Source organism: Phoca vitulina, unplaced genomic scaffold, assembly GCF_004348235.1.
Source record: "Phoca vitulina isolate PV1807 unplaced genomic scaffold, GSC_HSeal_1.0 scaffold16, whole genome shotgun sequence".
Taxonomy (NCBI): Eukaryota; Metazoa; Chordata; class Mammalia; order Carnivora; family Phocidae; genus Phoca; species Phoca vitulina.
In genome coordinates, this window is record NW_022589719.1 from 38129154 (window position 1) to 38149649 (window position 20496).

Here is a 20496-nt window from a genome sequence, read left to right on the forward strand (position 1 = left end):
GCGCCCCTTCCCCTTCCCGGCCCTGCCCCTCCGTGCAGCCCTCCCCCGCCCCCCCAGCCCCGCCGCGTCTCAGGCTCCGCGCCCCCAGGTATGCCGGAAGAGGGTGGCCCGGAGCTGCCCGATGGTGGTGCTGTCGGTGCCGAGCGCGGCTGAGAGCAGATTCGGCTTCCGCTTCCTCCCCTGCCCGCCGGTCACCGCCGACTGGAAAGCTCGGTTGTAGGGGGTGGAGGGCAGCGCGGGGGTGGGCACCGGGGACCGAGGGGCCGCGCTGGAAGAGTCGTGGGAGGCAAGCTGTGCCGGCTGCATAATTTATTGAACCAACATCGCCTAGAAGTAAACGGCGTTTATGTACATGTGAGAGTCGAAAAGGATTCGCTTGGTCTGGGGATACCCTGCCCCAGGGGAAGGGAACTGGCCGCTCCATTCCTGCGTGGGCGAGGACCTGCACAAATCCGCCGGGGATGGGAGGCCTGGCTGCACCCTGGCATCTGGAGGGCCTGCCAGAGAGCTGATGGGGCTCCGCTCCAGCCACCTCGGCCTGGGCCCGGTAGAAGGAGTGGGCAGCTGGGCCAGTGCTGGGGACCTGGGCTCTCTTAGCCCGGGATCTTTCTTGTGCCTACCGCTGGTGATCCCAGCCTCCGAATCTCCTCCACCAAGAAGGGTCTCTCCTATGTCAAGCCCATTACCCACCCCCCAACACACCCCCCGAGATGCTCTGGGTTCCATGAAGCCAGAGTTCACATGGGGCTCCCATGACCACACTGGGGCTCCTTGGCCTGCAATCCAGGCCAGCTTTGGCAGTGGGTGGGGGGTTACACTAGGGGTGGGATTGGGCTGGGGTGATAGGGTTCAGGTGTGGCATGCACCGGAGGTGGGGGGGTCTGGCTGCTGGATCCGGTGCTGGCTTTGGGCCTGGACATCCTTGGGCTCTAGGGCTTGGGCCTGAGGTCACCTCCAGGGCTCTCAGATCCGTCACTGTAGCCAATCCCTGCCCTAGGCCAGGTCCCTGCCCTAAGCCAGGCCCTAAGCTACACAGGGCTCTGAGCCTCCGCCTCCGGAACTGCAGGCCTGTGGACCCCCAGTAACTGTTGCTAGAATCAGAAGGCATGGGTGTCTTGGGGGGAGAGGGGGTCAGGTTATAGCCCAAAGTCCTGGAAGGCTCTGGAGAACAAGGAAAAGACAGCTTGTCAGACAAGGGCCTCCATAGAGATCACTAGGTGTGGGGGGGTCACCACAGGCGAGGTTGGCAGTGTCCACTGTGGCTCCTCCCCCAGCCCTTCACCCCCCCACCCCAAGGCAGCGTCCCTCTCTTCCATTTCCCGTGCTCCCCTGGGAAACTGTGTCCCTGCAGCCCTCTGACTTCTGGTAGTTGCTGGGGATGCAGAGGCCACAAAGCCTGGGCTCTGGCTTTGGGTCACTGGATCGCATCCCCAAGGTGGCCCAGGCCAGGTCCTAAACCTCTGCTATAGAGTGAACCACTGGCACTCCCCCCACCCTGCTCAGGGCAGACTGGGCGGTATGGCCATGGTCACCCCATCTGACCTGGACCTGGCCTGGAATGGGAGGCTCCAGTACCCCTTTTTTCCCTGAGTCCCCACTGCCTGTCATCACTCCTCCACCTGGCTGCCCTGCCTGTTCTCCCTCATCATCCCCCCCCAATAGTTGACAGCTCTTGACTAGCTGGTCTCAGGGCCCACCCTTTCTAGCCCCTCCTCCCCCGCCACCCTCCCAGGCACCTGCCAGCACATGGAAGGCAAAGGGTTTGTCTGTCGCGTCCCTGTTCCATCCTGGCCCTTTTGACTCCCCAACCCACAGGAGGGTTATTCGGCCAACCTTTAAGCCTGTGTACCTGCTGCCCCCTGCTTACAAGGCCCCGTCCCAGACTTGCCCACTCAGTTCTACCAGTCAATTCAGACCCTTCTTCTAGGAAGCTTCCCTGGACCCTGCTGGCTGCGGGGTCTCTCTGTCTTGCAGTCCCTCCTGTGTTTGTTCCACTTGGCCGTGGTCACTCTGAAACCAGTGTCCTGAGCCCAGCACAGGCCCTGTGTGCAGGGTAAGGGCAGCACCCTCCCTGCCATAGTCTGGCCCATCTGGTAGCCTCTCTCTCCATTGGCCTGTGCTCTGCTCTGTGCCCAGTGGGCCTGTCCTGGCCACTCGTTGCCACCCTGCCCTCTCTTTCAGTCCAGACTCCCTGCTCACAACCCCCTCTGTCCAGCTCCTGTGGCCTGATGATCCCATGGGCTCAGGGAGGAGGACTTGAGATTGGAACCCCTTAAGTGTAAGCGCCCCCCCCTCAGGAGAGGACCTCCCTGTTGCAGCCCCTCTCAGAGTCCAGCTGAGGAAGGGGGCCCAAGCTGATGAATGCTAGTCTGGGGCAGTGTGTGGGGTCACTCTCAATACCTGGGACCAGGCATAGGGGGCCGGAGGGAGTCTTGGGCCTAGACTTGTCCTCTTGCTCTTCAGGGCCCCTCCATGGGCCCCAGGGGGCTGTGGCACCTTCTTGCTGGGACTCCAGGGACCTACCAGGGAGGGGGCTAGAGTGGGGGGAGGGGGCTGCAGCCCTGCCCTTAGAGCCAATTCCAGATGAGTGTGCTCCTGGGATGATCCCCCAGCCTCAGGCTCCCATGGCCAGCCCTCCCGCCAACCTGGGTACCCAGGCAGTCCCCAGTCATGCCCTCCCACCAAACAGGACATGCAGTGGTAGGTCTCGGTTGGGGTGAGGGGCACCCACCGCAGGCGCAGCTCCCTGCAGGCCGGAAGCCTCGCCAAGGCCAGGGGGTCACTGCTGTCTGTAGAATCAGGCCCTGGGATAGAGGCAGCCAGGTCCTTCAGCCTGTGTGGGGGCAGCTGCTCTGGACCTGCCCAGGCCTAGGGAGAGAGAGGGCTGGTTTGGGGGCAGAGCCTTCAAGGGGGCTGGGTGGGGAGTGCCCTGAAGATAGAAGGACTTATCTGGCTGTGGAGGGGGTGAGAGAGCTGGGGCCTCTGGCCAGCAATGGCTGTGGGGCAGGGTACTGTCAGGCCAGGACACTGGTCCCCTGTCGTAGTCCTGGAGTCCTGACCCAGCTGGGGGTGGCAGGGCCTACCTGGCACTGGTGTCGACGCTCCCGCAGGCCTTTGGTGGGGTTCCCGCAGAGGACTCGGCTAGCACCTAAAGGAGGATATGGCTGGGTCTGGTTTCGGGTTGAGGGGCTGCAGGGTCAGCTTTCTGCTGAGATGGGTTAGTTACCATGGGTGAGGTTGCTGGTGTCATCCTCTGGAGCTGGGTCCTTGGGAAGCAGGCTTTCAGGCAGAGGACCCCCAGTGACCAGTAGGGAGAGGGGCCATGGCCTGGGGGCCCATGGCTGGGTCTCAGGCAAGGAGAGCTCGGAGCTGAGTTTCTGAATGGGGGCTCCATGGGGATGATCTGCCCAAGGGTCAAAATCAGAGGTCACGGAAACCCACACCAGCTGGCCAGCCCAAGAGCCCCCCTCCCCCAGAACTGTCCACAGACCAGGGACCCCTGCCACCCAACATCTGTGTGTCTGGAGGCCCATGCCCCAGCAGGTGCTGCTCACAGGGAGGTTATCCTGGCCTGGGGGCAGGTGTGCAGGGCTCTGGGAACAAAAGATTCAGGCCGAGAAGGGTTAGGAGATGTGGCTGTCCATCTCTGAGAGGCCTAGGGGTGTGCTCGGGGTACAGAGCTCTCTTCCTGGGGATGGTAGGGGGTGGCAGCCTCTTCTGGGGCTCAGTCAGTAAGGTCTCCAGGCTGGGTGGGGCAGCCCTTGCTAGAGGGCTGGTGAGTGGCTGCCATACCCAGCCCAGGGAGCAGGCCATCCAAGACACTGCCCTCCTTGATGGCCTCCTTCACCATGAGCCAGTCCTGGTCCAGCTTCCGGGAGGCCGGGAGGCCTGTGTGTGTGGCTGGTACCTCATCCAGGACCTGCAGCTGGGGGATGAGCTTCCTCACCTCTGCCCGATAGTTGTAGCCCCGCGGCACCTGCAGGGGGGAGGGTGTGGCAGGCCTGGGTCCAGTGGGCCCTTCAGGCCAGCTCTATCCTGTGGCTGCTTTCTCCAGACCCTCTGTGGGGCAAGGCAGGGGAGCTGAGGGTTGATGATGCTGGCCCACCCTGCCAGGGCTGGCCTGGGTCACTCTGGGCCAGCAGGGACTGTGGGGACCGTGGGCTCTCACCTGTATGTGATCTCACTCTCTGGGCTCACAGCCAGGGCCCAGTGGTGTCCTCTGGCCTGTGGGGCTGCCCTGAGCTCAGAGCTGCGGCCCAGCTGGGCAGCCCGGGTACACGGGTCCCACAGCACAGAGCCTAGCAGGGCAGGAGGCATGAGCCCCAGGTGTGCACGGGCCCATGAAGTATGAGTGCATTCCCACCTAGGGCACGCCCAGGCCTGCGGGGACGGAGGGGGCTTCGGACTGGGCCTGCGCGCGCGCGCGCGCGTGTGTGTGTGTGTGTGTGTGTGTGTGTGTGTGAGAGAGAGTGTGTGAGATTCCATGTGCAGACTGAATGGACTTCACGTGGGTGCATTATGGGCTGGGGGGCAGCGTGTGCACATGGCCCTGTGGGGCCCTGTGGGGTCTGGTCCGGGCCCAGAAGGTCCCCAGCAATACAAGAGAATGAGCTCATGGTGAACAAGTCACAGGGTGCAGGTGGGCCGTGCCCTGGAGACGTGACCTGGGGATGCTCCCGTGCTCAGGTGGGCAGAGAGGCCCCTGGGACCGTGGGGGGGCACAGAGCGCCTCGCCCTCCTGTGCATGGTGGGTGCCCACCACACGCACCTTGTTGGAAGGGCTGGGCGCTGGCCGCAGGCACACCAGGTTGCCCTCCAGGGTGAGCGTGGCCAGCCTCGGGCACAGCTGCAGGAAGCGCACCTGCCCCAGGTCCTCCACGCTGTTGCCCTCCAGGTCTAGCACCTCCAGCTGCTGCAGCAGGCACAGCGGGCTCAGGTCCGAGACGTTGTTGAAGGAGACGTAGAGTTCCTGGGGCGGCAGGGGGCTCAGCCAGGGCTTGGCCTGCCACCCTCTCCCCAGCCCAGGGCACCACAGACCCACCTTCAGGGCCGGGAAGGAGCCAATGCCATCCAGGTCAGTCAGGCCGCAGCGAGCCAGCCACAGCACCTGCAAGTGGCCCAGGGAAGTGCCCAGGTCTCTGTAGAGGGCGGGGTTGGCTGGTCAGCACTGTTCCGGGCTGGAGGCCTTGTCTGTATCCATGAAGGCCCTGTGCCAGCCCTCGCGCCCTTCCACCACCCACATCCGGCTCTCTCCAGGCACTGGGGTGCCTGTGAACTGTGGCCCGTGTGTGGCAGCCTCCAGGCCGGGAGCCCCCTGCCTCCCTGCATTCCCTCCTTGCTGCAGCCTCCTGGTCTCCAGCACCGGCAGAATCCACCTTCTCCTTCCCCTGGAGGGCCCGAGGCTGGCGGGGGGGGTGGGTGGGGGGTGGGCAGGAGTAGGGTGGTGGGGCCCATGCTGGACAGCTTGGCTGGGCCCCACCTACTGCCCGCTGCAATGGGGGCGGACAAGGTGGCCCCCTCCCCAGTGGGTTCAGCCCCGGGGCCTTCTCCCTTCCTCTCTCTCTTTGGCCTTTCTTGGGGATGGCTTCCCCACATTACAGCCCCTCCCCCAGCCAGCTCTGCCTGCAAGACCTCCTCCACCCCTGCCCAAGCCCTGGACGTGCCCCTGTCACCCTCCCTCTGCCTACCTCTCCCCTGCAGATGGGCAGGCCAGGGCTCTCTGAGCCCCGCCCCTGCCTGTGGGGTCCTCTTGTCCTCGGGGCACGGGCCCAGTGTTCAGACCCTTTCAGTTGGCTTCTGGGATGGTCTGGATGGTATTTCTTTTGCATTTTCCCTGTGTTCCCTGTTCTCACGTATAGAGCTCTGCCGCCGGCGTGTTGGTCCTCCGAGAACGACCCTTGTCTCTCGTCGTCTCTGTCCCCTTTACCTGTTGTTGCCTTTCATTCTGCATTCCGGGAGATTTCCTCATTCCGACCTTGCCCCTGACATTTTTATGTCGGCTGTCCTATGTCTAATTCTGAAGGGCTCTTCATTGCCGATCCTTTTTCATGGCATGTTGTTCTTGTCTTGAAGATACGGAGAAGCCACATCTTCTGGTCTCTCACAATATTAGTTGAAGAAGTTTGGAAGTTTTACTCCCCTCCCGGCATTGTCTGGTCTCTTCCGGGACCCTTTGTTTTGACCTTTTCCTCTGTGCTGCAGGGACCCTAATATTTCTAATTATACTACAAATAGCTTCTTGGGCATTCAAACTGGGAGTGAACGTGTGGAATCCTGCTTGGAAGAGCTGAGCCACTGGGGGCCCTGGCATAGGGGGCTTCCCTGCCGGGCATGAGGTGATGGTGGGGGCCAGTGGCTGGGGGTGGGGCAGACCCGTGCGTGACTCCCCCGCTTGCACCTGCGGCTGCCTGTGGGGTGGGCTGCCAGGTCTCCCTGTGTTCTCCGAGTGCACCCTGCATTTTTGTGCCGAGGACTTGGCCCCTGCCCCTCCCCCTGCTCAGATGCGCCTACGCTTGTCTCCTCCTTTCAGCCACGTGACATAAGGATGACACCCTCAGGCCCCTCTTCCAGTGCTCACGCTCCCTGCCGGATGTCTGACCGACCTTTCACCTGGGCAGAGCCCCCTAACCTTTCAGTTATGGAGACGCCCCGTGTCGCCAGCCTGTGGCCCCGAGTGGATTTTCCCATCATCTCGTAACTGGGCTGAAATGTGTGTCTAGTGACTTCTTCAAGAGGGGTTAGTCAAACTATTTTCCTTGGGCTCTAACTCATTCAGAAACGCTGGCTGGGCATGAAAGTCTTGGTTCATGCCTTCTTTCCATGGTTCCGTCTTCTGGCTTTGAGTGTCTGTGTGGGGAAGCCTGAGGAAAACTTCACTCCTCGTCTTCTTAAAGGAAGATGCGGTCTCTTCCCTTGGCCCCCTCCAAGTCTCCATCTCTGTGTCGGTAACTCTGTCACGGTATGCCTGCCTCGCTGTTGGCGGGTCACGTTTGATGTTTTCTTTCAGGCTGTGGTTGAACATCTTCTTTTACGTCTGAAGAGTTTTCTTTAATCTTTAAGCATCTGTTCTGTTCTATAGTTTCGGTTTGCTTCTGCCGCGATCGGTTATGCACGTGTCAGACTGTCCATCTGCCCCCCGCCTCACAGGCTTCTAGACTGCATTCATGCACAATGAACTGTGCTCTTAGTACCATTCCTGTCTTCCCGTGCCATCTCTTGACTGGGTTTCCTGCAGTATTTCTTTCAAGTTTGTCTTCATTTCTGAGCTGGTATTATTGTTTCATTCCATCTGTGTTCAGAGTCTGTGCAGGGGAGACTGGGTGCTATGTGCCCAGCTGAAAATGGGGAGTTCTATTTTTATTGGGGAATAACTAGCAGGTTTTTTTTTTTTTTGCTTCATCTCAGATTAAATAGGAAAATTACCAACTATTTAGAACTAATGACAACAAAGCATACAAAATTTGTGAACCCTGCCTAAATGTGTACATAAAGAGAAATTTAGGGGCACCTGGGTGGCTCAGTCGTTAAGCGTCTGCCTTCGGCTCAGGTCATGATCCCGGGGTCCTGGGATCGAGCCCCGCATCGGGCTCCCTGCTCCGCGGGAAGCCTGCTTCTCCCTCTCCCACTCCCCCTGCTTGTGTTCCCTCTCTTGCTGTGTCTCTCTCTGTCAAATGAATAAAATCTTTAAAAAAAGAGAAATTTACATCCTTAAATACATTTATCCAAAAAAAAAAAAAAAACTGGAAGGATTACAACAATTAAGCTGAGTATTTAGCTTAAGGAGCCAGTAAAAGAACAATAGCAAATTGCAAAAAGAACAAGAAGAGAAGACATAATAAAGATTAGGATGAAAGCAGTAACAACCAGACAGATTGTAGAGAAGACCAGCAGAGCCCAGAGCCGATTCTTCAAAAAATTAATGGACAACCTCCAGCAAGACTGATGAAGGCTAAGAAGGAGACAATGCAAATAAATACACACCATCTTAAAAGAGGAATAGCTATAGCCAGAACAACAATTAAAAAAATAGAAGACCACTATAAACAAAGTACATGCCAACATTTTTGGAACCGTAGATAAAGCCGGCACCTAAAGAAATAGAAAACTGGATGCTGACCCGCCCCACCGCCCCCCAACCCTGTGAGTCCTCAGATCTGTACTGGTTTTAGAAGTAAGTTCTAATTAGCCAGCATGGAATAGACACTCTCGATCTTCCACAATTTCTCATACAGGAAGTTTCGAAATTAGAGCAGCTGAACAGAACAAGAGGAGGGAGAGGCAGCCTGGGAGTCAGGCCTTGACCCCAGAACCGGAGGAGCATAACGCCAGGGGGCCGAGGGGGGTCCCTCGTGAACACGGGCATGAAAATGCCCAGCAAATAGGATTTCAGTGTTATGGTGCTTGTAACTCAGCGCAATCGAGTAGAGTCCCGTGCACGGATCGCCCAGAGGTGAATTATCACTTTCTGACCATGCTGACAGGGCAGAGAGACTCAGACGCACACCCACTCAGATAAAAGACAGACCAAAAGTGCCCGCTGCCGTCTTGGTAATCCCGAAAACCAGCTCCAGAAGGTAAGAAAAAGAAGCATGAGGGCTGGAAGTGAAAGACAACCCTCATCATCAAAACGGAAACCCCAACGGAATTAACAAACTATTTGAATTAATTTGAGTTTGGCAGTATTGCTAAGGCGAAAATAAAGACACAATATTGCCAGATACAAGACCCATGTATAAAACTCAACCGTGTTTCACTGATTTAAAAAATGTGTTCTAGGGGCGCCTGGGAGGCTCAGTCGTTAGGCGTCTGCCTTCGGCTCGGGTCGTGGTCCCGGGGTCCTGGGATCGAGCCGGGCCCGCATCGGGCTCCCTGCTCGGCGGGAAGCCTGCCTCTCCCTCTCCCACTCCCCCTGCTTGTGTTCCCTCTCTCGCTGTGTCTCTGTCAAATAAATAAACAAAATCTTTAAAAATAAAATTAAATTAAAATTGTGTTCTAAATCAACATAATGTTTCTCTACACTTGTAATAATCAACCAGAAAAAAAAATAGGAACAGGACCTCATTCATGATCATAAAAATACTATAAATGTGTGGGAATTACTTTTGTTCTGGTTTCAGGGGACTCTGGCTTCACAGGGGACCGGTGTCCTGCCCCGTTCCGAGTGGCAGTGGGGTAGCTGGGGAGGTGGGCCTGGTTAGCTCGTGCCAACCCCACCTCCGTCCTCTTCCCAGCGGCCGGTGTAGGTGAGTGTATACACTAGAGCTCTGCCCCGAGAAACGTAGGAAGAACGCCAGGAACCTGCTTGTTCTCAATAGTAGACACAGGAGGGCATGTCCCCTGTTACAGGATGAACCAAATGCATGTGTTAAAGCCCTAACCCCCAGCACCCCAGAATGTGACCCTATCTACAGCTACAGTTGTTGCAGATGTAATTAGTTAAGATGAGCTCACACTGGAGTGGGGAGGGCACTATGCCATCTGGTGTCCTTATGCAAAGGGGACCTATGGACACGGACATGGACACAGGGAGAATGCCGCGTGAACGTGAAGGCAGATTGGGCTGATGAGTCTACAAGCCAAGGAACGCTGAAGATTGCCGGCAAAGTCCCGCAGGAGGAGAGGGGAATGAAGTGGGTTTTCACTCACAGCCTCGGAAGGAGCCGGCGCTGTCCACCTCGATCCTGACTTCTGGCCTCCACAACTGGGAAAGAATACATTTCTGCCACTCAGGCCACCCTGCTCGTGGTGCTCTGCTCATCAGGAATCTAACACGCTCCCTCAGTCCGCCTGCGAGGATGCCTGGGCCTACAGAAGCCGTCGGGTACTGGGAGGGGACATGCATGAGGATGGAGGGCCACATGCTGGAGGGAGACTGGCTGAATGAACCTGACCCCAGGAGCCAACGCTGGGCTTCTCGTCGGTTCCACGGGAGACGGAGGTTCTTGTCTGTTGTTCACTGATGCATCCTCCGTGTTTAGAACCGGGTTTGGCCCAGATACTCATTGTTGGACACAGGTTTCTCTGCCTTGCAGCTGAAATCTAACTGATAGCATTCTGATAACAAACTTTGTCGGCAAGTTTAAAGACTCTATTAAAAATATAAAAGAACACATGAGGGCGCCTGGGTGGCTCAGTTGGTTAAGCGACTGCCTTCGGCTCAGGTCATGATCCTGGAGTCCCTGGATCGAGTCCCGCATCGGGCTCCCTGCTCGGCAGGGAGTCTGCTTCTCCCTCTGACCCTCCCCCCTCTCATGTGCTTGCTCTCTCTCATTCTCTCTCTCTCAAATAAATAAATTTAAAAAAAAAAAAATCTTTAAAAAAAGAAAAAATATAAAAGAACACATGAATGGAGAGCGATCTCATATTCATGAATGTAGATGACTTAGCAAATAATCCAAATTAGCACGTGAATCTTTTTTAACTCCAAAAAAAGAATTCCAGAAAGATTCCTGTGTGTGAAACCCAACCAACAGTTCATAAACTTCAAATGCAAGAAGTGTTCAGGAATAGCTAGGTCATTTTGGGAAAAGGAAGACTAAGACGAGGGTATCCGACACGAAGCAATGAACACAAAGCCGTACCAGTACGAGGTGCAGGACCAGACCGACAGATGAGACAGAGAGCTCCCATTGTCTCATCCACATGTGGGCCCCCTAAGTGGCAGAGTGGTGCCACCATCGGCAGGGAAACGGGATTGCTGGGTAGATGATGTTGGGGAAACAGACTCCCTACATGGCAGGAAATAAAAGCTGGGTCCCAACCTCATGCCACGGTTGAAGGTGACCTCACAGGTAAGTTGGATGAAAGTAAAAGGTGAGACCATAAAAGTGAATAAGAGAAAAAGTAGAATATAGCCCCCTGACTTTGGGGGTGTGAACGAACTTCCTAAATAAGACCCCAATCACCAACCAGAATTGATGGGACAAATCGAAACGAAGGGTTTCTGTTCAAGTGAAGGCCGCCACAGCCGGGGTGAGCGGGAGCACCTTGCAAATCTAAACCACACTCAGCCTACGCAAGAACCAGAAAGCAAGAAAAAGAACCCACCTGAGGAATCGGTACAAGGCATTCGAAGAAGCAAGACTCGACGGCATCAGCAGAGAAATGCTCGCGGTCAAGCTGTAGTGAACAGCTAGTGAGTGTGCTTCTTCCACACAACTGGTGCTGAGGATCGGCCGCTCTCGCGTGCCGCTGACTGGGGGCAGAAGCCTCCGAGGCCAGCAGCGCCCCCCTCCCGCGTCCGCGGCTGTCTGGAAGCAGCCCCACTGAGTGGACCGTTCTTCATGCCAGCCGGGGCCGAGTTCTCTCTCAGCTTCCGATGGACGGACAGACGCTACGTTAAAATTATTTTCCAGTCCTTAAGATACTGCCTGAGATTTTATTTTATTTTATTTTCAAGTAATCACTACGCCCAACATGGGGTTCGAACTCTGGACCCTGAGATCCAGAGTTGCGCCCTCTTCTGACTGGGCCAGCCCGGCGCCCCTCCTGCCTGAGATTTTAATGTCCTGAATATAGCTGTTATCAGCTAAGTCGTAATAGGAGCTTACTGGACTGTCATGTTTCATTAGTTCCCTTTTACGAACTTTTGTCCACCTTCAGCCCATGGACATTAGCAAACATCCCGTGGCCAAGTCTCAGGATCTGATAATAGAAAGAACCGCAAGACTCATTATGTTTCTCACTATTGTCACCAAGGGACAGAACATGTTTTCTTGCAGTTTATGATCTAATCATTTTTCTTGGAATTGAATATTTTGTGTTGTCACAAATGGTGTGTCAGATTTCTTAGTTTTATAATACCTTCCACTTCTCTTTATAACCTTCATCCTTTATTTTACATGCTCTTCATGTACCTTATTCTTCATTGAGCTCGTTAGTACGCCTTAACAAGGAAGGAATAAATACGGCTTTTCGTCTCTGGTAAGCTCTCAGTCAGAGCACTGCTTAACCACGCACGCGAGGCGTGTCTCCGAACACCGTTTCCAGACCCTCCTGTGCAGGTGCGGCGGTGCCACGCTGCCTGCCTCACTGCTTCTCTGCTCTGGAGCTTGGGCCACGCCCTGAGGGCCACGTGGTCTTCCAACTTTCTTTGCTTCCATTTCCAGATCGTCAAGTGTTTTATTAAATTCTTTTTGATGTTTTTTTTTTTAATTTTATTTATTTATTTGTCAGAGAGAGAGAGAGAGCGAGAGAGAGAGAGAGAGAGCGAGAGCACGAGCAGGGGGAGGGGCAGAGGCAGAGGGAGAAGCAGGCTCCCTGCTGAGCAGGGAGCCTGATGCACGATTTGATCCCAGGACCCCGGGATCATGACCTGAGCTGAAACCAAGAGTCAGACGCTTGACCGACTGAGCTGCCCAGGAGCCCCAAACCAGCAGTGTTTTCATGCCACCCATTTTGCTAGAACACCTAAAATGGTCTGATATTACTTGGGCTTTGTTCTTTCCAGCTGATGAGGTAAACAAAGGACATCGATCTGTGCTTAGTTTTGAATTTTGTCTTTTAAGTTGATTATTAAAGTGCTGTTGTGTTTTATGTGAGGCCGTGCTCATCTGCTCTTCTTGCTGGGCATGAGGGCTGATGGGCACCAGCATGACCCCCAGGCTCCCAGCCCCAGTGGTACCGGGACACCCCAAACCCTGAAGGCGTGGGTGGTGTTGGGGCACCCACTGGAGACTGCTTGCTGGCTGGGGAGCCTTCACTGAAGGTCGGGGGCACCTTCCAGGCACCCCACAGTCAGCCACACGACCTGGTGTGACCGGCCTGACACTGAGCACAGGCTCTGGGTGGCATGGGTCACCCTCAGCCGGGGCCTCCACCCAGCTGGGGTGGGTGACATGAGCTACATATAGCAGAGTCAGCCTGGAAGGGTGGGCATTAGGGCCGGGAGATGGAGACAGCAGGAGATGGAGACACCCAGGAGCCTCTCAGTGGGGACCCCCCCCCCATGCCCAAGAGGGGCACTCACCTCACGGAGCCCAGGCAGCTGCCGTTGAGCTTCAGCTGGCTGAGGTTGGGCAGGTGCACCCCTGCGTGCCACAGGAGGGAGAGGTGGGTGACAAAGCCTTACTCCCTCACTCACCTCTCTGCACCCTCGTCAGTGCCCCGTGGCTGCTCTGAGTCCTAGTGCAACCTCAGGGCCCTGTGCTCACGTCTGCGGCCTGCCTCCAAAGAAGCAGGCACAAGCAAGTCACCTGAGCGGACCAAGCCACCCGGAAGGCCAAGAGGCCATGGGACTCAGGAGTCTGCTTGGAGGAGGGGAGCCTCATTGGCATGGGTGGGGCCACCACAGCTTGGGTCCTGCCGCTGAGCCACGTCCCAAGCCCAGCCACGGGAACCCCAGACCAGAACCTCCATCAGCTCGCAGCACTGGGTGCCAGAGCACAGGAACCCCCTAGCCGGTGTCCCTGTGCACCCCAGAGCCCCTGGCCGTGTTCTGAGTTAGACTCTTTTGAAGAACACGCACTGACCCTGCAGGACAGTCCTGATCCCTTAAAGAGGGGTGCAGCATGGGGCTGTGGAGTACGGCGTGGGCCTGTGGGGCGCAGGGCAGACTTGTGGGGCGCAGGGCAGGCCCGTGGAGTGCAGTGGTGCACAGACCAGAGCCCGGCTGGCAGCACGGGAGCGGATGGGCCCTCAGAAAGAAGCTGGAGCGAGCCAGTGGGGGGGTGTGGACAGGGAGGGGCTCTCACCAAAGTTCCCCAGGCTGTTCTCACGGGTGTTGACACACATCTCCAGCATGTTCACCAGTCGAAGGTCGTCTACCTGGGCCAGGGCCCGCTGCAGAAATTGATGAAGAGTCAGCCCTGGAGACCGGACAGTGGTCACTCCCTCCCAGTGACGTCCCTGCCTTTGGCTGTGAGGCTGTGGGACCGGTGGCACACATTTCCCTGCCCCCTCTATGCTGACCTCAGCCATGGATGGCTTGCCTGGTGGGGTGTGAGGGCACAGAATGGGAACAGAGCTAGTGACTGTGCTTGGCTGGTGGGCCTACCTGCAGAATAGGGCCCGAGGGGTGCCTGTGTCCTAACGAGACCCACGGAACAGGCCCCAATGTAACAATGGGTTTAGGACTGGGTTGAGGGCTGATGTGAGCGCTGCTGGGGCGGAAAGGACAGAGCCCATGTCCTGTGGCAATGAAATGTCTCCTGAGATTGTCTCCTGGGGCGGCCTGGATGGCAGAGAACATGCATGAGGAACTTGTCGTATTGAGCGGAGAGGTGCCAGCATGATGTGGGCGGAGTAAGCTTGGCTGCACTTGATAAGGCGCTGTGAGACACAGGGTTCAGAGGGTAGGGAGGGAGGGGATTTGGAACCTGTGGGTCTGGAAAATAAAGGGGTCTCTCAATTCCAATCAGCCAAACAAAAAGCTGCGAAGGTCTGCAGGTAGGATGACCCAGTGAGTCCGTCTTGGGGAGCAAGCCAGGTTGCTCCATGCACCTGCAGGGGCTCTGGGGCTCTCAGGGGAGGCCTCCGGGAGCTGGTGGCCCTGTTTACAGTGACTGAGTCTGCAGAGAGAACTGTGTCCAGACACCATCGTAGGCTCTCGGCACCCGGCATTGACTGGACTCCACCGTGTTGAACAGCACGTGTGATTGTGGACCTCTGATCACCAGCATGCCGTGGCCTGGACTGGGGTTCATGGAGATCGTCCGAAACGACAGTGTTTGGGGCCATGTTCTCCAGCCAGGAGCCAGGCGGAGAAGGAAGGAGGTCCCAGGATGGACAGAAGCCCCACAGGGACAGAGCAATCTCTAATCAGTGTGTTCCCAGCACAGGGCGCCCACACATTTGTCCAGTGAGTGTCAGTGCCACCAGACTTCCTTCTTAAGGGCGGGAGGCCGGTGAGTTACCCTGCTGTTCCCACCCTGCCGGCTGGCTGTGGGGGCCACACTGCTCTTCATGCCCCTGGGTCCTTCTTCGGATGCACCCAACGCAAACACTTTCTCCCAGGACGCAGACTCACCTGATGTGTGGTTAGTGGGGACTCGGGGGGTGTGAAGGCTCTGAATGTGGAGGCAGGTGGGCCACTGCTCATAATTGTCACTCTTCCCCTGAATTAGAACTGTGTGTCCGTTCCCCGGCCAGTGACAACACAGACCCCAGAGCAGGTGGCCTTGTCCATGCCGGGCTTGGCCAAGGGAGCCCTCAAGTGTGCATCTGTGTCACCTGCCGCTTACCCCCAGGTGCTGACCACGAGCAGGGCAGCCCCATGTGGCCCCTTTAGCCTGGATCCCAGTGGGAACCCAGTGCAGACCCCGAGCCTGAGGACGGAAACCTGTTGTTGGACCCAGAGCCTGGGTGGTCTGTGGTCAGCGTTACGGGGCCATAGATGACATATGGGATACAGAAACGCACCAGGCCCAGGTGTTGGGGAAGGAAACCTGCCAAGGACTGCCACAGGGCGCCGCAGTGTCAACAAGATTCACCCAGGAGCACTCTGAGTGGGCGCTGCCCTGAGGATGACAAGGGGCGTCCATGCGGACCTGAGGAGACAGATTCACAATACTGTTTGCACCCCACCTGACCTGATTTTGTAGGGATCCCAGGCTGTACAAAGCCTTCTGTGTGGCAGGGACATCTCCTGGGGGGAGGGTGTCCCACTATCCATCTGAGGAAGACACAGTGACCATACATACTCCTGCAAAAACCCTCCCTGTTGGGCACTGTCTCCCACAAATGAACACAAAACGAAAAGGAAATGAAACAGAGATTCCGGTGAACACCAGGAATGTCTGCAGCTCCCGGCCTGGCTCCTGGTGTGCGGTACTGGGGGGGTGACAAGGCTAGGCCCACCTCCAGGTCCAGCCAGGGTGTGGTGGGGGTCCCTGCTCTACCTGCACCTTGCTCCCGGCACTCCCTGCCATGGCCAGGCTGGACCCTCCCCGTCCTGCTGTCCGGGGCGGGGAGCTCTGTCCCCAGCCAGCAGCTCTGTCCAGTAGAGGAGACTCCAGCTCCGTGCACAGGTCGGCCAGTGCCCAGAGTCTCTTCTCAGGGTCAGGCTGTTGTCAGTGCAGCCTGGCCTCCCTGTGGCCCCAGGAGGGCCACCCCAAGCTCTGTGCACACCGGCCCCTCCAACAAGCCCACCTGCTGTGTCTGAACCCAGACCTCATATGTGCGGAGGGACAGGACCCCAGAGCTGGCCAGTACAGAGGTGGCCTGCAGCTGTGGGCCTGTCTCTGTCCCCTGGGGCAGTGTGGGGGGCTGTTGAGGAGCTGGTGGGAGGGCCGTCCTGATGGGCTCCATGCTGGACCAAGACCCTGGGACGATATGGGCCTGCAGGCATGGCTGGAGGGCCGCACACACAGAGGAGCCAGCTTGGAGTCTGGGGAGGGGGGCGTGGAAGGAGTGTCCCTTCCCCCTTCACTGATCAGGCAGTGCGGATGCTTCTGTGAGTTAGTTGGTCAGGAAGACGGGCAGAGACCTTGGGTAGCCAGGCTCCCTTCTGCATGTTGGTGAGCATGTCATCCTCGGGTCTCCAAGGGACTCCTCTCCAGGCACCTCACCCTCTTACCCTGTGCAAGGGTGCTGTGGGCCTAAGGGCTGCCTGGGCAGTGCCTATACCCGGTGGGGCCTGCCCCCTTAGCATGGCCAACAGTGGGTGGGGTGCGGAGCTGCCCAGAGTGGGTGCTGGGTGAGAACCGGGAGTCAAGAGGGCTCTGCATATCCGGGTGGGCCGCTGGGTGGGAGTGGGGGGGCGGCAGGTTTGGGAGAAAGCCTTCACCAGCTGCCCCAGATAACGGTCAGTGGGATCCTGGAATGGCCCCCACTTAACCAGCCCGCCCCGGATGGCAGGGCTCCCTCGTTTTGCCTGTGGCTTCGTTTATTCCTGGCGGTTTGCATCTTCTGTGCATGGGTTTGCATCTTCTGTGAGCCATGCACGCGCATGGTCTGCCGCCCTGCCTCCCACCAGAACAATGGCTGCTCGAACCAGGGGCTTCTCTGGTTCATGGAGCCCAGCACACAATGCGTACTAGGCAAATACTTGTGGAATTCCTGCCTGGCTCATTCCTGAGTGCCTGGGGGATATCTGCATCACCAAGCATCTGCGGTTGGCCGTGAGGGTGGAGCAGGTGCTGGGGACACAGCAGGGCTGAGAGCGTCCATCGGCCAGGCAAGGCTAGGAGGGCTGAGGACTGAGTGCAGGCTGGACAGCGACCCTGCAGTGGTGCCCCATGCGGACCCCTGAGGCCTGAGCCCCCAGCCCCCCAGCACTCACCAGTCGGGCAGGTGACCGGTAGTCCTCTACCAGCTGCTCGCCACAGCTGTCCCTATGGCTGCCTGGGTCCTTGCTCTGTGGGCTGGGATTGTGCAGGCCTTGCCAGCTCAGCTCCCGCACTTGGACAGTGGCTGTGCTCGGCCAAGGCCCGTGGGCTCTGTCCCAGGCCTGGTCCATTCACATCCAACCTGCTGGGATAGGCAGAGGGCAAAGCTACTAAGCCTTTGCACTTCCTCTGATCTGCAGCCTGGCTGGGACCCTGCACAGCAAGCCTTTGGGGCTCATCCTGCCTGGCTCTGATGGGGCTCTCACTCACTTAGTCTCAGCCTGCCTGGGGGCTCATGATGGCCTCGCCATCACCCACTCAGCCTTAGCTCACACCCCACTGGGGTCTGGGTGGGTCACCTCCTTGTGTTTCTGCTCATCCCCCAAGGTCCACAACAAGGGTGCTGGTTCCAAGCTTCTCTATCTGAGGTCCTGCCTAGGCTCTGTGCCTGAGGGGGGCCAGTTGGCCCCTGGTCATCTTTGCTCCATCAGCTGTGACCAGCAGCAAGCCATTGGCTCAGGCCCAGTGCTGTGCCTCCCCACCAATGATCTCCAAGCCTGGGGGCCCAGGACCAGGCTCTCAAGCATTCCCCCCACCCACCCCTATGCCCACTGAGCCCCCTCACCTGGAGGCAGCTGCCTTTTCCCACCATGGGTCAAACATCCAGATAAGGGGGCAGCATGGGTCTTCAGGTGGCACCTGCAGGAGAGAGTTGGGGTGGCATCCTGGCCAGGTCCCTGTGCCAGGGGACTTGGGACAGGCCAGGCTGAGGTTAGAGGGCCCATAAGTGAGCAGCTGTGGAGATGGTCGGGGCTGTCAGTGTGGGCACTGGCCCTTAGATCAGATAGGGGACCTGGACTGGCTGATAAGACAGTCAGATGGTGACTGACTCCATCCTCTTTCCAAAAGGGGTCCCGGGTCTGCCACTCTGGACTGTCTCTCATGGGCTGGCCTCCTTGGCACCCTGTCCCTCCTGAGCCCCCTCACCCTCAGGCTCCAAGGGAGGTTGTCCAGGGTGTCCCTGGACACCTGCACGAGGCTCACTTGGCATTGCTCCCTTTTCTTTTTTTTTAAGATTTTATTCATTCATTTGAGACACAGAGATACAGAGAGAGAGAGAGAGAGCATGAGCAGGGGGTGAGGCAGAGGGAGAGGGAGAAACAGGCTTTCCCCTGAGCCAGGAGCCCGATGCAGGGCTCGATCCCAGGACCCTGGGATCAGGACCTGAGTCAAAGGCAGACGCTTAACGACTGAGCCACCCAGGCGCCCCTTAAAGATGCAGATGCCTGGCCTGTCCCCTGACCCTGGAATCATCTCTAGGGTTAGAGCCAGAAGTCTGCCTGGAATGTCCTGGGCACTTCCCTCCAACGTGGGCTGAGCCCTCGCTCACTGCTGCACCTGCGTGGCCTCCTGCCCTTCCTGGATTTACTTTCCTGATCAGTCTGACTCCTGTTTTACAACTCGTTCTTTTGAGCGAGCACTTCACCCCAAGACAGTGTGGGCTCTGTGCAGGCAGGATGCTTGCCTGCTGTGTCCATAACACACAGAGAGGGGCTCTAAACTATTTTCGGGAGGAATCAGTGAGTGTGGGAGGAGCACATTCTAGCACTGCTCTTATCTCTCAACCCCCTGGACACACTCGAGCTGCATCCTCTCCCTCATGCCTAGGGCTGGGAGAGTGGCCTCTGGGCTTTGACAGAGGCCGTGGAAGCAGCTGCTGAGCCCTGGGACAAGCTGCCCAGGGCTCTGTGTGCCTCAGTGGCCTCATTTGGAAAGTGATCTGTACACTCAGGATCCAAGGAGGTTAAGGCCATGCAGGTGAGCCCCACATATAGACTCACAGGCTTTCCAGCCAGGATTTCTTTCCAAAAGTTCCCTCTGCTGTCTGCCTTCCTCCAGCTGGTTTAAAGCCCCAAGGCTGGCAGGAGGACCCCACCACCATGCCTCCTGGGAAATGCTGCTAACCCCCATCCCAGGCTCGTCAGTCCTGGGGTATGGGCCAGTCAGGCTGCAGCCCCAGGATGCCTTTGGGCAGCATTAAGGGCCAAGCCCCCTGCCTTTCTTTCTGCACCTGACGGCAGCTGAGGAGGTCCTACCCCTGACTAGGCCCAGCGTACTGGTCCCGTCTAGCCCAAAGGTCTCAGGGTCCAAGGAGCAGGGCCTGGGTTGGGGGCTGCAGCTGTAAGCACTGTCGCCTCGCGTTCATGCACGGGCTGGGACTGTCTGTTCATGGCTCAGCCCCACCCTGCCCTGCCACTCTGGGAGCCCCACAAACCTCCCAAGTTGGAAACCTGTGGGCCTCTCTGTCCCCACAGCCCAGGCTAATGCTAGCCCCTGGCCTGGCTCATCAGCTCTCTGGGTCCCCTCCTCAGTCCCCACTATGGAAACTGCCAGATCCGAGTCTGGGTCCCTGCCTCCCTCTCCCCCGCAGGGGCAGGGCCTGGGGTCCCTCCTATCCCGTGACTGGGAACCCCTCGGAGCACGGCTAGGGGTTGTGGGCAGCGCCCCTGGAGGACCAGATTGGACATCTAGGGGTACCACTGAGTCTCCCACTGGCTTTGCTGCTTCATCCTAGGACCCGTCCTCGGCCTCAGTTTCCCGCCAGGAACGGGGGAGATACAGCGAGGCCTGCGGCCCCAGGCCCAAAGGCGTGCTTGGCTCTCACCTGAGGGGTCGGTCTCGGTGCCACGGCCCTGGGCGCCCTCCGCTGCCGGGCGCTCACTCCGACTCGGGGTAGTTCTTCCGGTGGCGGGGTTGCGGGGCCTGGGCACCATGGCAACGGGGCCGGGGCATCATTTGAATACTCAAATATTCATGAGGCCGCGGGAATCTCCGTGCCTCCGCGGTCGAGCCACGCCCCTTAGCAACGGTTGCTAGGGCAGGCCGGCGGGGGCGGGGCAGCTGCCACCCCGGTTTGGGATCTGGAGGGTAGGGCCCCACGCGCTGGGCGCCCTGTGGGCTGGGAGGGAACCAGGGGCGGAGGCGAGACGCCATCAAGCCGCGGGGGTGGGGGGGCCGGACAGTCCGGCCAGGTGTCGGCCCCTGAAAAGGCGGTGTCTGGTGGGGACCAGCGCCCACCTTTCCCAGCTGGGAGGCTTGTCCCTGAGGCCCTGGCCTTGAGGGACGTACCCCCGCCTCCAAGTGTGGCCGATGCCAAAACAAAAGGAAGCGCTGTGGCAAAGGACCCCCTGAAGGCGAGGGAAACCCAGGCCTGGGCACCCGGAGGGGAGTT

The 20496-nt window shown here is 58.2% G+C and overlaps 2 protein-coding genes across 6 annotated transcripts in view; one reads left to right on the forward strand and one right to left on the reverse strand.

The window, feature by feature from the left end:
* LMNTD2 (lamin tail domain containing 2) overlaps positions 1-255 on the forward strand; it is a 4593-nt gene extending 4338 nt beyond the window's left edge. Inside the window, 1 exon segment of the mRNA XM_032414847.1 lies at positions 89-255. Within this exon segment, the coding sequence (XP_032270738.1) occupies positions 89-220 (132 nt within the window). The 3' untranslated portion in view covers positions 221-255.
* Positions 256-283: 28 nt separating this feature from the next.
* LRRC56 (leucine rich repeat containing 56) lies at positions 284-20011 on the reverse strand. Of its 5 annotated transcripts, none has more exons than XM_032414633.1 (12): positions 19930-20011; positions 17890-17963; positions 13692-13779; positions 12968-13028; positions 5042-5138; positions 4769-4969; positions 3793-3976; positions 3227-3403; positions 3084-3148; positions 2732-2868; positions 2401-2519; positions 284-1161 (listed from the first exon to the last, which is right to left on the reverse strand). In XM_032414633.1, the coding sequence occupies exons 2-12, from the start codon at positions 17914-17916 to the stop codon at positions 818-820; spliced, it is 1500 nt and encodes a 499-aa protein (XP_032270524.1). In that variant the 5' UTR covers positions 17917-17963; positions 19930-20011; the 3' UTR covers positions 284-817. The 5 variants fall into 5 exon arrangements, with proteins under 5 accessions (XP_032270524.1, XP_032270522.1, XP_032270523.1 ...); XM_032414631.1 differs by lacking the exon at positions 19930-20011 and adding an exon at positions 17219-17409 and having other exon boundaries at positions 4862-4969; positions 17890-17967; XM_032414632.1 differs by lacking the exon at positions 19930-20011 and adding an exon at positions 17219-17409 and having other exon boundaries at positions 285-1161; positions 3793-3925; positions 4862-4969; positions 17890-17967.
* Between the last annotated feature and the right edge of the window lie 485 nt (positions 20012-20496).

Bases quoted from the DNA above. Each gene is read 5' to 3' on its own strand.
- LRRC56 (XM_032414629.1), bottom strand. From the start codon at position 17,395: ATGGACCAGGCCTGGGACAGAGCCCACGGGCCTTGGCCGAGCACAGCC. The intron at 13,780-17,218 runs GTGAGTGCTGGG...CAATTTCTGCAG, and splicing joins ACCGGTCACCTGCCCGACTG to CGGGCCCTGGCCCAGGTAGA. The intron at 13,029-13,691 runs GTGAGAGCCCCT...TGTGGCACGCAG, and splicing joins GAACAGCCTGGGGAACTTTG to GGGTGCACCTGCCCAACCTC.